This window comes from Symphodus melops (genome assembly GCF_947650265.1).
Source record: "Symphodus melops genome assembly, chromosome: 11".
Lineage (NCBI taxonomy): Eukaryota > Metazoa > Chordata > Actinopteri > Labriformes > Labridae > Symphodus > Symphodus melops.
In genome coordinates, this window is record NC_136701.1 from 10218771 (window position 1) to 10232342 (window position 13572).

The window sequence follows — 13572 nt, forward strand, 5'->3', positions numbered from 1 at the left end:
CCTTTTGAATGTCTTGGTGAAAGAGAACAACAAATCTTGAGCCATTTTTCTAGGTCACTGCTCACCATTATGTGGGTCATATTTTGACCTGAAAAGCAGACTGTGTGATTGACAGTTACAGTCCTACCGCTCACTGGCGACACAGAAACAACAAAAATAGCAACAAACAGGGACCATATACTGTAGGCCTTGGTTTAGGCCAACAGTAAATCATCAACAGTTCAGTATCTCCTCACTGACTCATCCTAAAGTTGTCTGTCCGTCTATCCGCCTGTCCGTCTGTCTGTCCGTCCGTCCGTCCGTCCGTCTATCCGCCTGTCCGTCTGTCCGTCCGTCCGTCCGTCCGTCTGTCCGTCTATCCGTCTGTCCGTCCGTCTGTCCGTCTGTCCGTCCGTCTGTCCGTCTGTCCGTCCGTCCGTCTGTCTGATTAATGGGCTGCAGCATGACTCGGTGTCTCATGCATATTTCTCATACTATTCTGGTGCAGAGATTTGGTTGCATATGGTTGTAACCCAGAGTTCATAACCTTTATCCCTTTCACCTGTTCATTTTTTCACCTCGTCCTGTCAGGCAAGATCGGCCTGCTCCAGAAGTTTGAAAGCTCTTGTCAAGGTTCAGAACATTAATGGAAGCCAATGGATTCAAAATGTCACAAAATGTTCGAGCTGACTGCTACTATTAAGCATTGTGTCGATCTTTATCCTACACAACACTGGCCTTGGTTAACCCAACATGGAGATAGAAGAACATAAACTGGAAAATGAAATGCCAAGGGCACATGGAAATTTAAAACGTCTCAGCTGGACAAAGCTTCATCATTCACAGCAAATAAGTAAGAATGAATGAACAATTACAGTTGTTAGTGCTGACACAGGATAGAAGACACTGTGCTTTTGTTGACATGGCATCATGTTTAATTTGTCAGAACCCTCTAAAAGCTATTTTAAGAGGTCATCATCCCAAATATTAGTGCTGCTTCTCTGTTTGATGCACAGCGTGCAAGGTTTTGTTGAAAGGACAGTATGAGAAACTTTTGGTCCCCCCAACCCCCCTTTTCACCCACAATGTCTCTCCAAGTGTGTACGAGAGCTATTTTTAGCAGCAGTGAGGAAGTCTTTGAAGTTTAGCTCTCACCAGTGTGTGATGGTATGTGTTCTGGAAATGAGTCCATCTATACTTCACTTTAGCTTCTGACAAAAAGTACCTTGACTGCATCAATACATTTCACACTGTGCTGAAGCAAGCTTCAGACACAAAGCCTCTATTCATGGAAATATAACGTCATTAAGTTCAAATGTTGTTTGAGCAGCTTTATTTAATATCAATAATCAAAAGTTCATCTTTTTCACAGGTATAGAAGAAAACAAACAGATCCTTTCAACACACCGTGTGCTGATGTTTTGCGCCCTCTCATGCCATGGCCCTGAGGGTCAAAACACAGAATTTCTCACAACAACATTTCTGAAAACACACAGAAACACAGATCCAATTAGAGAGACATAAACACAGATATTAGGATCTAAGATCACATCAGTCCATAGCTCTATTACTCTTATAAATTCTTCAGGAAAAAGTAGACATCAAGTGAACAGATTTTTTTCTGTCTGATTCAGTTAAAAAGAAGGGATGTCTATTTCTTGTCATATACGGTGAGATTATTTTTGATCTTTAGAATGGATGAAACACAAACTCAAACGAGATTATCATCTGAGAAGAAGTGAACACGTGAATGGGCCAAGTGAATAACTCACATCTCTGTACTAGCTTGAAAACACAGATTTCAAAGTTATCAACAGAACACACTTAACCTATCAGGTTCATCAAATCATGTGTGATTTATTTATTTAATTGATAAAAGCAGTTCTTTATTGAAGAAATGTCCAAGTTACCAGCATCTGGGAAATGTATAGTGTAAGTTATTGTAAGTTAATGTAAGTTATTTTCTTCTACATGCTTCACATTTACAACAAACAATAGCAAAAACAAAACTGGACCACAGAAAAATATCCAGCAAAAGGTTTCTCGTTTTAAATTAACATCCTGGTTTACATCTCACAGTTCAAGTTTTTAGTAAATTGCTTGTAAACAAAACAATTCTCAAGTTTTCTGCTTACTTTCCAGTTACAAATATAAAAGTTTATTTTATATATAAATTTATCAGCATTGTTGACAGGTGTAAATCCTCACCATATTTAAACACGCCTTCTAAAGTTGTGGTGTGCTACTGGTTCTCCCAGTTTTGCTCATGAGAGAATAAGACTGTCCAAGCTTTTATGTAAAAGCTTATTTTTAACGGCCTCTCATAAAATAAACTCCCGTTAGCCTAACGTTGGTCAGGCTGTTAAAAAATTGTTCTTCATTTGAAGTTGTTCTTCATTTACAAATCTGTCCCTGATCATTTTGAAATATCACCTAAATTCAACTGAAATGCAATCTGTTTTGGATCCATTCTGCAGTTTTGTCCCTAATTGTCTTCCATAATCGCCGGCTAATTTGTTTTACAGATACTCTTGTTGTTCCTTCCTTCCTTGATAAGGTCTTTAGATCCTCAGGTCATCCAGCCTGCTCTTGTTAGTGCTGTGCTTGCTTGACTGACTATTTCGGCGCTGATTTTCAGCGAGCATCTCGAAGACCGGGGAAGTTTTCCTGTCCTTCACATCATCTTCCTCTGCCTTACCTTTCCTCTCCACAGCCATGTTGTCTCTGTTCTGCTTGTAAACCACTTTGCTATTGTAGGGGCTGTAAGCAGAGTTTGGCTCTGCCATGCTGTACTTTGGGTCTGTAGGAAAAGGTTCAGGCACTGCAGGATGACCAGTAAAGTAATTATAGCTGGGAACGAAGGGCATGACTGTCTCAGTGATAGCCTTTGGAGATTCAGTAGCAGCCCGGGACCTTCTGTAACGGAGGCCTTGATGGCACTTTGTGAAACCCAAATGGTACATTTCCACAAGGTTTAGCAGCAGGGAGATGCAGGCCACAGCAAGCATGAAGAGGATAAAGACCGTCTTCTCTGTAGGTCTCGAGATGTAGCAGTTCACCATATTAGGACAAGGCCAACGATCGCAGGTGTACATTGGCTTAAGCTCAAAACCATACAGGAAGTACTGAGCTACAATAAATGCCACTTCAAACAAGGTCTTGAAAACAATGTTAAAGACATAGGTTCGCAGAAGTGCACCTTTCAAACGCACATGGCCCTGCTTGTCTTTGATTGGCATCTTCTTGGCCTTGTTTCCAAGTAATTGCTGTGGTTTTTCACCCTGCATGGCCAGATCCTTCTCTTTCTGATTCTCCTTCTCCTCCATGCGGACCAGATGAAGGATGTGGCCCAAATAAATAAGGGTTGGTGTGGAGACAAAAATGATCTGCATCACCCAGAAGCGGATGTGAGAAATGGGAAAGGTCTTGTCGTAGCAGACGTTCTGACAACCGGGCTGCTTAGTGTCACAAGTGAAACCGGACAGCTCGTCGCCCCAAACCTTCTCAGCAGCCGTTCCCAGCACCAAGATGCGGAAGATGAACAGCACCGTGAGCCAGACTTTGCCCACAACAGTGGAGTGTTCCTGGGCGCTTTCCAATAGCTTCCCTAACAAGTTCCAGTCCCCCATACTGGCTCACAAACGTACACTCTTTTTTTCTTTTTTCTTTTTTTTACCAGAAAAACCAGGAAAGATGCCTGTAAGCAGAAGGAGAGGTGAAGTGTTAATGTAAAAGTTTCATTGGAAATTATTTCCTGTCCACAAGTTACATGACATTGCATGGCAGAATGTAGTCATAAAACCAACTTGGCATCTCCAGAGGGTACACCAGACCTTCATTTGGACAGCTTTGATTATTGATATGGACTTACACTTTTATTGCATCTTTTCTTATGAACGTGGGCTTCAGTCGGGGTGTTTCCGATCGTCTACAATAAAACTTTTTTTTTTTTTTTAAAGGAGTGCAGTCCATTTATTCATTTAACGTTATTTTTAAAAAGCATTTGTGGCCACTCTAGGAAACCAATAAACTAATGGTGCCTATTTACTCTTGCATACAGCAGGTTTGCAATATATATTTTTCTTTTGTCTTGGCTGCAACAAGAAAATGAAACAGTGCAATAGTTAGCTGTACAACCTTAAAAATGCATTGCTAAGATTAGCTGCAAAAACAGGATGTGAGATTCTGCAGGTGCCTTACTCGAAAAGGCCGCTTTGTCATCATATGTGATCATTTAATGTATCACTGTGTCACTGTGATTACCGATGTTATTGAGGCATATAAAATAAAATATTTTATCGTGATTTTACAAGCAACTATGAGCGTTAACTTCGTTCTTATTCAAATGTTGTTCTTGTCATTCACTCTGTGATCAATCAGTAGATGAGGTCAACACTTTCTCATGACATTTCTTGTGTATCACCTTTTAAGTATAATTTTTCCAGAGACGCGAAAACCAAAGACTAATGTACATCAAAAACCCCCAGAGTAGAATCAGCCAAAGAGTCTCTGATTAATCATGAATTCACTGTTTGTTATCAGAAAGTATTTTCATATTTAGTGTCTGCTGGTCAGGACACTGCTGACTGTGTGTGAAAGAAAGCCCCGGAGCAGGCTGGGGAGACTTTCAGCGCCGACATAGATCTTGTGACACAGTACCCACCAGAGCTCCCGGGGTCCAGAATTAGGTGTCTAGTTTAACTTTTAAGGCCTACTGCTTACAACATTGCAAAAAAGTTGCTTATAAATAGTTGGACTTGTCCTTTAGAAGTTATGGCTCAGGGAGGACAGTGTGAATCTAAGCACCTGTTGGGAATACTTAATTTTTATTTTTTTTAAAGAAAACACTGATTGCGCAGAAGTAGCCTTAGTATAAATACACAAAACACATCCTTATTTATTCTTAAAAATGCATCTAGAAAGATACTGTATACCAAATTAACTTGAAATCTGCAATAGGTCTTTTCATTATAACTAAGTATTTTACATTAAGAGACCTACCTGTTAATGTTCATCTCCTTCAGCAGTGCGGCTCCAGAGTCACTGACGTTTGCACCTCTTCAGTTTAGACAGAGGCCATGTTCTCCTCAAGCACTGAGGAAACTGCAAAGCCAAGAGAAAAAGTTTTTCACTCTGTGATCCCGCCTGCTGCCCTCCCACTCTGACCTGATCAATGCCCAATGTTCAACAACCCACAAAAGCTAAACTTCTATCTGTTCTTAACACATTCCGACATGAAGAGAAGTATGAAGCTGCTCGCTAGAGAGGTGTTTCTGTTCCACGTGAGTGGCAGCTAAAGAGTCCAGTGAGGATGCAGGTTAGTCTTACATGTCAGTGTGCTCTAAATATAAATCACAGTATAGGGAGTGGCCTTGTTGTCACTCTAAGGGGTGATCTGACCCTTCACTGTGTGTAGGAACGTCACACTCTGGAGAGTCTTACTTCAGTGCCGAAGTAAGCATGTTTGGCGACCATCAATTTTTGGTGGGACTACATACAGAGAGAGAGATCTATAAACTTGATCTTGTTCTTCACACTGTGTTGTCTGAAAGTTTTTATTCTTTGTGTCAAATAAGCATTTGCATAAATGCTTTGTTTTTTTGCATCGTGTTTCTCTGGTAGAGACAACAAAACATTTCACAAGTCTAGTTCTCTACTTTATTTATTTGTTCTGGACAGTACATACCAATGAACAGCTGTAACGATTACAGTTGTAAAAGATTCCAAATTATAGCTGAAGTGCTCGTTTCCATCTGCTGTCCCTATAGGCAGGTAACAAAGAAAGACACAAATAAAATACAAAGGCACAAGTGACACAAAAATAGTCTAATTTGTCTAATCTTGTACTTTTTATGGTTGTTTTAACTTTATGCTTCTTTATTCCTTAGTTAGTATTCATTTGAAATATCCCATTCAAAATATATAAGTGTAGACATTTTGTTGTGTTACATCTTCATAGACCATATATAAGAAACAGATAACGCGCATATTGTCCTAGAGCCTGTGTGAGGATCTTTTGGTCTATGATGACTTTGGCGCCCCCTCTGGACAAAGTAATTTGTCTTAGCAATTTGTTGATTTTGTCCTGTAGCTGTGTAAGTAGTGCTGTCTAACATTTTTTTTTTACATTGCCTTCTTTAGACGTGAACCGTATCACTTACTGTGAAATTCGATGCTGAAAATGGAACAAAGCTGGTTCTCCCGTGCGCTGTAATTCCTCCTGTCTGACACCTACCTCGGACAAGAGGCAAATAAAATAACTGTAAAAATAGATAATTTTAGAGTTGATAGTTTTGTTTGCCTTTGTAGTCCATAAAAACCTCACTATCATGTTTTGTTTATTTTATTTATTTGTTTTATTTTATTTTATAACCAATTAAAAACTTCTCACAGGAGCTTTAAGTGAGGAGTAAGGTACTCTGCAAAATAAAATGAGATTACTGCATTACTGTCGTTACTGCAAAAAGAGTTGATCAGGAAATGATCTTTTCAATCCCTTGTCTGATGTCACCTTTATTAATATTCTTGTTGAAAACTACAGCCCTGATATTAGTGACAAAAGGGCGTGGCTATGATAAAAAAAAAAAATAAAAAAAAAAAAAAAAAGGCCTTAACATTGAGACAGGATTGAGTCAAACAAAATGGAGTGTAGAAATATGTATCCAGCCTGTGGTTCAAAAAATGCACCTCAAGAAAAAATAGGCAAAATGTATAACTTAAGGCTTTGTAAAGTTGGTTTCCATGTGAACGGGTATTTTCTGACAAAATGTACATGAAAAAAAAAATACTTCAAAATTTCCAGTTACGTTCACTTTTTCCTTGTACTTTAATAAAATAATGGCACATGGTATAAAATGTAGTTTTTACTTTTGGTGTTTAAGCACACGCTTGTAACACCACTTCTTTTTCTCAACTTGCATATCATCAGACAAGATCAGCTCTAAATAGTTCAATAGTTAAGCCGACTCTACTGTCAGCCTTAAGACTATAAACACACTGTAACTTGGCCTCCTTCTAATGAACTCCCATATAGAGGATTCTTTTGACCCTTACAACAAACCATGTGTGTGTTAAACAAAAACGTCTTTCAGAACATGTAGGGCTCTAAAAAGAAGTGTGGGTTTGGAGGGGAAATCGGTGCATTTTTCAGGCCAGAAAAACAGATATTTCATGATTAATATTTGCATCATCGAAAAAGGCCGATTTAGCATCATGCACTGATCACTCCATGACTTGATGTCCACTTTTGTATTTGTTTTTCTGTCCTCTGTTTAATACTGGTTCTCATTGTTTTTCTGATGACATGGCCTCACCAATACTGATCACAGACCAGAATAACAGAGTGGATTTTTTTTTTGTTTTGTTTCCCGTGCTGTCATGAAGCTTCCCCTCAAATCTGAGCTCGACAAATGGTGTGTGTTGTTGACGCCATAAAAAGATAAATGCTCGGTCACAGGTTCAGCTGTCTGCAGGGTCAACCATTGTCACCCACACACTGACCCTAAAGGTGGTGAGGCTATTGATAACCCAAAACTCTGCACTCTGAAGTTAATCATGTTGAGACCTTTACTCACAGACGGCATCACGGCTCCAAGATGCTGTCTGCTAAACATGGTGAGACTAAAAGTGTAAACTTCATTCACGTTGTTTTGTTTTTCTCCCAATTCCATTGCTGACAGCTGAGAAGAATCACATAGTGGCACAGTTTTATTTCTCCCTGCAGAAAAGTGCTGCTCTCTGGTGATCTAAGGTATTACACTTACAATGGATTCATGTTAGACTGTTTAAAAAGTCACAGATATTTCAGAAAGTCAGATAAAGTGGATAAATTCAAGTAAAGATTTCACACAAGCATAGACTCTGGAGTTTTTATTCCACTGTGAACAATATATCCAGCAAATTCAAAGAATTTAAATAACACGTTAAACCTAAGTAACAATTGAGGGGAAACAAGTTTGCAATTCAAGTTCTCTTGTGGATCAAAATGAACAAAGGCTATTAAACAAACATTGAGTGATCTGACACTTGTGAAATGCAACATGTTAATATAAAATTAAATATTGAGCTGAAGAAAATACGGAAACCCACAGTCTGTTCAGTTCAGGGGGATTTTCAACTTTGGTGTGAATAATATAAGACCAAAAATAAAATAGGAATCCAGTACAATGTAACCTAAAATACAGGAGTCAATGACAGACATTATTTCAATTAATACTTTTGTAAAAAGTTAGAGAAGGAGAGAAAACTTGACTCCCATCTCTCTTTTTTAGCCTGCTGCGACTAAGGTGCACTTTTCAATGTTAATAAAGTAAAGATTTTTCCAGCTTATATCAGTCACAACAGTAGTCACTCAAAGACTCCATCATACATGTTCATGACACACCTGATGTCTACTCATGATGTTTTTAAAATAAAATGCAACATTTTCTTGTCTCAATGATTATCATTTTTTCCTCAAGATCGTACTATAACTAAAAGGAGCTTTTATATATTAAAACAATTTTTATAAATTAAAAGTGTCACCATATTCTCCTCCAAACTATAATCTCAGTTGAAGTACTGTTTCATTAAATGTGTTCTCGCTTTCTAACATCCATCTATTGCATCATGTCAGTAGAAAGCGCTGCTGTAGTTTTTTGTTCCATTGTAGTTTTTTGCTGTTTCTGTCGAAATTCAGTGAAGCATTATATCTAGTCTGATAGAACCCTTTATGTAGTGCTAAAGTGTCTGAAACTGGTTGTCTGACTACTTTTCCCAGCCAAGTTGATCATCAACCAATAACAAATGGGATCATAAACCAATAAGTCATCATAATGCTAGACAGCGACGTACACTTTTATATTTGCACCTTACATGATGGCAACATTAACCAGGATCTAAGGTCACTTTTATTTGACTTCTTATAGATATTCAATCTTGCTTTTTTGTTAATACAAGCAGAGTTTTTGTTGGATCCAAGCTCCTATAGTCGAGTCACCTGCATTGTTCAGATGCTTACTGCAAGCCTTCCCCACCAAGAAGACCACCTCTGCAATGTTGAGAAGAATACAGACCCCTGAGACAGCCAGCATGAACACAGTGAAGACCGTCTTCTCTGTGGGCCTTGACACGAAGCAGTCCACGGTGTTTGGACAGGGGTACGAGTCACACTTCACCAGCCGGATCATCTTGTACCCGGGGTAGATCATATAAAACAAATACATAAAGGTGACTTCAAAGACCAGACGGAACAACAAACTGATGACGTATGTCCACCACAGAGCGCCTGTGATTTTCATCTTCTGGGTCTTTATCTGCTCCAGGTCTTTGGGGTTGGTCCGGCCTGACAGTTTGTAGAGCCTTTTGTCGACATGGCGCCTATGGGCCACATGCATGGCAACCAGCAGGGCTGGAGTGGAGACCAGAATGAGCTGGAGGGCCCACAGGCGGATGTGAGAGATGGGAAAGAAATGGTCATAGCAGACACTGTTGCATCCTGGCTGCTGGGTGTTGCAGGTGAAGCCGGACTTCTCGTCTCCCCACACACTCTCAGCTGCCACCACCAGCACCAGTATTCTGAAAATGAACAGGACGGAGAGCCAGATGCGACCGATGCCTGTAGAGTGTCTGTTCACACCGCTGATAACAGCATAAAATGATGCCCAGTTCATCTTTGGTTCCGGGTCTGATGGAGAAGATGCAAAAAGCACATCAGAGAGAACATTTTTAATTACCTCAAAACACTTAATGCAACACAGGCTAGGAGTGAGGAAGGGTGACCGATTGCACAGTTGTTTAGATCTTTTATTTTTAAAATGGTATTGATACATTTTAAAGCTCTGTATGACGAGGCCCCTTACTGTTAGCGAGAGCCTGTTTGTAGACTAAGGGCTGTCAGGCCTTTGCAATCCGAGCTCCCAAACTCCCAAACAACTTGTCTGCTGAAATAATTTCTGGGGTTGATTTCTCTCTGCTTTTACATCTCTTCTTAAAAAAATCTCTGTGTGATTGGTGTTTATTTCTGTATAAATTTTAACTTTATTTTATTCTGCCTTTCTCTAAATTAATTGTCCCGTAATTAAATTTTTTTTTCTTGTATTGTAATTTATTTTATGCTGTTTGTGAAGCACTTAATAACTTAGTAAAGAAAATTGCCACTCACATAAAAGTTATTATTCTTTATAAACAGGAATGCTATCTGTTTTTGAATAATTATTTTGTCTTTCTTCAAACATTTTTTAATTGAAATTGTCCTTACGATAAAAAATATCAAAGAGGCATGTCTGTCATTCATTTAAAATATCATAATCGTCTAAATTAAGAAGCAACAATAAATAGATAAATAGATAAACGAATTGCAGCTGATGTTGCACTCTGATAGAAAAAAAAAAGAAAGAAGATACGGCCATAATTTGTTCTTGTTTTTAACTATTACTACCACCAAACTTTATGTTCAGCTCTGCATTATACTCAAAACTTCTCTCTGAAAAACAAATGAAAAGCATGTTTTCTCTTCTTAAATTCTGTTTAGGAGGAACTCCTGAAACAAATTTCCAGAGGAAAGTAAATGAAAGAGCAGTGATCATACACATTTACATTTTCTTTATTTTATACTTTAATTCTTACTTTAATTCGATAATTAATAAATAAATTGACGAGTCAAATATACTCACCTTCTTGAATGAAAGTATGAAAGATAAAAGATCAAGGCAATTTCCTCAAATATCGTTTGCAATTGAATTTTTTAAAGCACTGAGCTTATGTGAGAGCGCTTTGGATAGTTGAGTAAAGATTCATCTTCATTTAATGTTTATATTCTTTCTTATATTCCCACACAGATCATAATTTTCTAAAGTGCAGATTTAATGTATTAGTCATCCTAAATGTTCCATCTCCTCTGAATTGAAGTGTTGTCCTCTGTCCCCAGCCTGTTTGGATTTCCAGTCTAGTGTAAATGTCAGAATTGTTACCCGGCTCAGCTGGAGGTGTAAGAGGCATAGGAGGCAGCTTGGAGGACAATGTTGACCCGCTGGTTTGGCATGGATGTGAATCAGGAAAAGGAGAGAGCCTCTCTGCCACCTCCCTGCAGCTGGCAGGCCTCTTAAGAGTGAAACACTGAAGTCTGGCACCATGTGTCATGTGACATGTTTTCACCAGTATCCATGGAGGAGATTTCAAAGAGGCACCTAAACCAAACACCCAGACTAACTGTATAACTATTTAGGTTTTAGCTGGGGAAAAGGATGTGAGGTCCAAAATTGTCTTTATGGGCATTCAAAATATAGTTATCTGGTTCTGTCTATGAATATGAACTTTACATATTCATTGTGACCAGCTGTAGATCTTGACCTCAAATGTATTATAATTGGAAGATACACTATAATTAGGATAAAAGGTTTTGATTTTACCAGTTTGTCTGACTGCCAATCCTTTGGCAGCGCAACACAACAACAAAATCATAGAAGACAAATAACAAACCGTCTACCAAGTTGTAATGAGACTTACCTTCAGCTGTAGTTTGGAATGAAACACATCCAGAAACATTTACTTTGCCAGATTTTTTTTCTCCATCCGGACGTCAAAGTGAACAAGAGTATCAGAGCACCATGACTTTGCATTGCTAATGATTTCTCTCACACTAGCCACTGCCCTGCACTAGAGAGGTCATATGCTTCTGGGTGCCATATTTGCATACAATAGCTCCATTTAGAGTGGCCAAACAAACAGCTACAGAGTTCAGATCAAATGTTTTAATTTGTGCTCGGTTGAGGAATCTGTGTGGGGACCGCCGTCTGTCCTCTTTGTGCTGCGACCTGCAGAGGAAGTGGAGGGTGTTTTTGACGCAATATGGAGTAAAACCATAAAGGCGTGAAAGAAAGAATGACCGATGAAATCTAAAGATAAGAAAGACAACTGGGTATTATCATAATAATCAGTCTCACATCTAGTTTCCCTCCTCAGCCTTTAAGTCCACATTGTTGTGTCCATGCCTAATATTTGACAACATAATTAGTCTGCTTTCTCTAAACACTGCAGGCCAAGCAACGTTTGACGTATTTCTGTGGGATCAAGTTCTTGTTCATCCGACAGATACGCTTACGAAGGTGACCTCAAATTTGTTTCCGCCTTTAGAAAGTCACACATGAAGTGATATGTAATAAATTGCAATAATCCTTGCAATAAGTTTCATTTCCCCCCTGATCCATGCAGACAGTTTGCATATTTGTCCAACTAAATTCCAATTCACTGCATAAGACAGTAACGGTGGTTCAAGATGTAAAAAGGTTATTAGGTTATAACCCAAAAGTGCTTCTTAAAGATAGAGGCAGATTTGTTACCCATACACATTAAACCTTTAGTAACACATCAATACATGGCTCAGCCTGATACTTTAAGCATAAGCTACAAAAACAGTCATTTTGACAGGACTGAACAAAGCTCTGTCATATAATAACTGTGGTCACACCTACAGCCTGTCAGCCTCAGCTAAGGAGGATGATATCTTGACAACCTCTGCTAACCAGCTCTGCTGTAGTCATCTAATCCCAATTGTGACTCAGATTTCATGTTAAAAGTATTACAAGGGAAGTAACATGAAAAATAATATTCCACTGTTACCTCTCTGTAGAAGTGGAAGAGTTTCTCAAAAGTTTAAAATAATTTAGACATTTTGTCATTTATAGCCCCAAACCAGTTGATAGTCTCACTTAACTTTAATAGGTTTTCATATTTAGCTGCAAAAAACTACATTTAGGTGCTTCAGCATTATTTAATTGGAAAGTCACTGAAAGACATTAAAATATATTTTGGGAAAGAGACTTGAGAACAAATATACTATTAGACAGACAGTTTGTGGTCTCAGGACAAGTTCACAACACAGAAGAAAACTGGATTCTACAATTGGAAGAAATACTTGATCGTAAAATGTTTTTATTTCATTTTAATGATGGAACAAGTTTAAGTAACTTTAATTTTTTTTTTCCATGTAAAGATGCTCATCGTGTGTTTACAGGAAACTCTAATGTATTTCCAAATCTCTGTGTATAGTGATCTGCTGTGTCTTTAAGATTACCCCTAAAAGTGCAGATCTGAGCAGGAATTCCTCAACAGCCAGCTGTTTATTGCACCCATGTTGTACTTTAGGAGTCGAGATTTACCGGTATATTTATGATACAAGCCTAGAGGTTTTCATACACTTTAAAATTATGGTTCTGTAATAAAGCGTTCAGTTCATATGGTTGTATCACCAGCATAAAGTGAATAAATTTACAATCCTCAGAGTGAACTTCATAGATTCATCTGTTAGAGTAAAAATCAAGGATCCCTTGATTCTTGTCACACTAGCTTTGTGTGATTAGCAAAAACAGGCTGAGCTTAAGAAGAAGCCACAAACAGAATAATAAATAAAAACCCCCCAATGAAAACAGCTTTTGTACAAACAAAGAAGTGGCTTCAACTGTATTCATGTAATGTGATTTAGATATACAGAGATTATACAATGAGGGGGAGAGTTGTGAATATTTGAGATTTTTTTTTTTTATGGAAACTGAATGAAATGTAGTATTTCCTGTTGTCTCAGAGATGCTGTCATACTTTTTGTAATTTTCTGAAAGA

General features: G+C 38.4%; 2 protein-coding genes across 4 annotated transcripts; both read right to left on the reverse strand.

Annotated features, from left to right (window-relative positions):
• Window positions 1-1335: 1335 nt before the first annotated feature.
• gja2 (gap junction protein, alpha 2) lies at window positions 1336-5121 on the reverse strand. The gene is made up of 2 exons (XM_079356368.1): window positions 4981-5121; window positions 1336-3676 (listed from the first exon to the last, which is right to left on the reverse strand). Exon 2 carries the CDS (start codon window positions 3606-3608, stop codon window positions 2541-2543), a length of 1068 nt encoding a protein of 355 aa, XP_079212494.1. The 5' UTR covers window positions 3609-3676; window positions 4981-5121; the 3' UTR covers window positions 1336-2540.
• Window positions 5122-8541: 3420 nt separating this feature from the next.
• Window positions 8542-11585, reverse strand: gjb1a (gap junction protein beta 1a). Of its 3 annotated transcripts, none has more exons than XM_079356370.1 (2): window positions 11464-11585; window positions 8542-9643 (listed from the first exon to the last, which is right to left on the reverse strand). In XM_079356370.1, exon 2 carries the CDS (start codon window positions 9627-9629, stop codon window positions 8907-8909), a length of 723 nt encoding a protein of 240 aa, XP_079212496.1. In that variant the 5' UTR covers window positions 9630-9643; window positions 11464-11585; the 3' UTR covers window positions 8542-8906. The 3 variants fall into 3 exon arrangements, with proteins under 3 accessions (XP_079212496.1, XP_079212495.1, XP_079212497.1); XM_079356369.1 differs by lacking the exon at window positions 11464-11585 and adding an exon at window positions 10929-11027; XM_079356371.1 differs by lacking the exon at window positions 11464-11585 and adding an exon at window positions 10632-10920.
• Between the last annotated feature and the right edge of the window lie 1987 nt (window positions 11586-13572).

Excerpts from the sequence above, each read along its gene's own strand:
- gja2 (XM_079356368.1), bottom strand. The coding sequence starts at position 3,608 with ATGGGGGACTGGAACTTGTTAGGGAAGCTATTGGAAAGCGCCCAGGAA.
- gjb1a (XM_079356369.1), bottom strand. The coding sequence starts at position 10,956 with ATGCCTCTTACACCTCCAGCTGAGCCGG. Across the intron at positions 9,644-10,928 it reads TACACCTCCAGCTGAGCCGG|ACCCGGAACCAAAGATGAAC; the intron begins GTAACAATTCTG and ends CTTCTCCATCAG.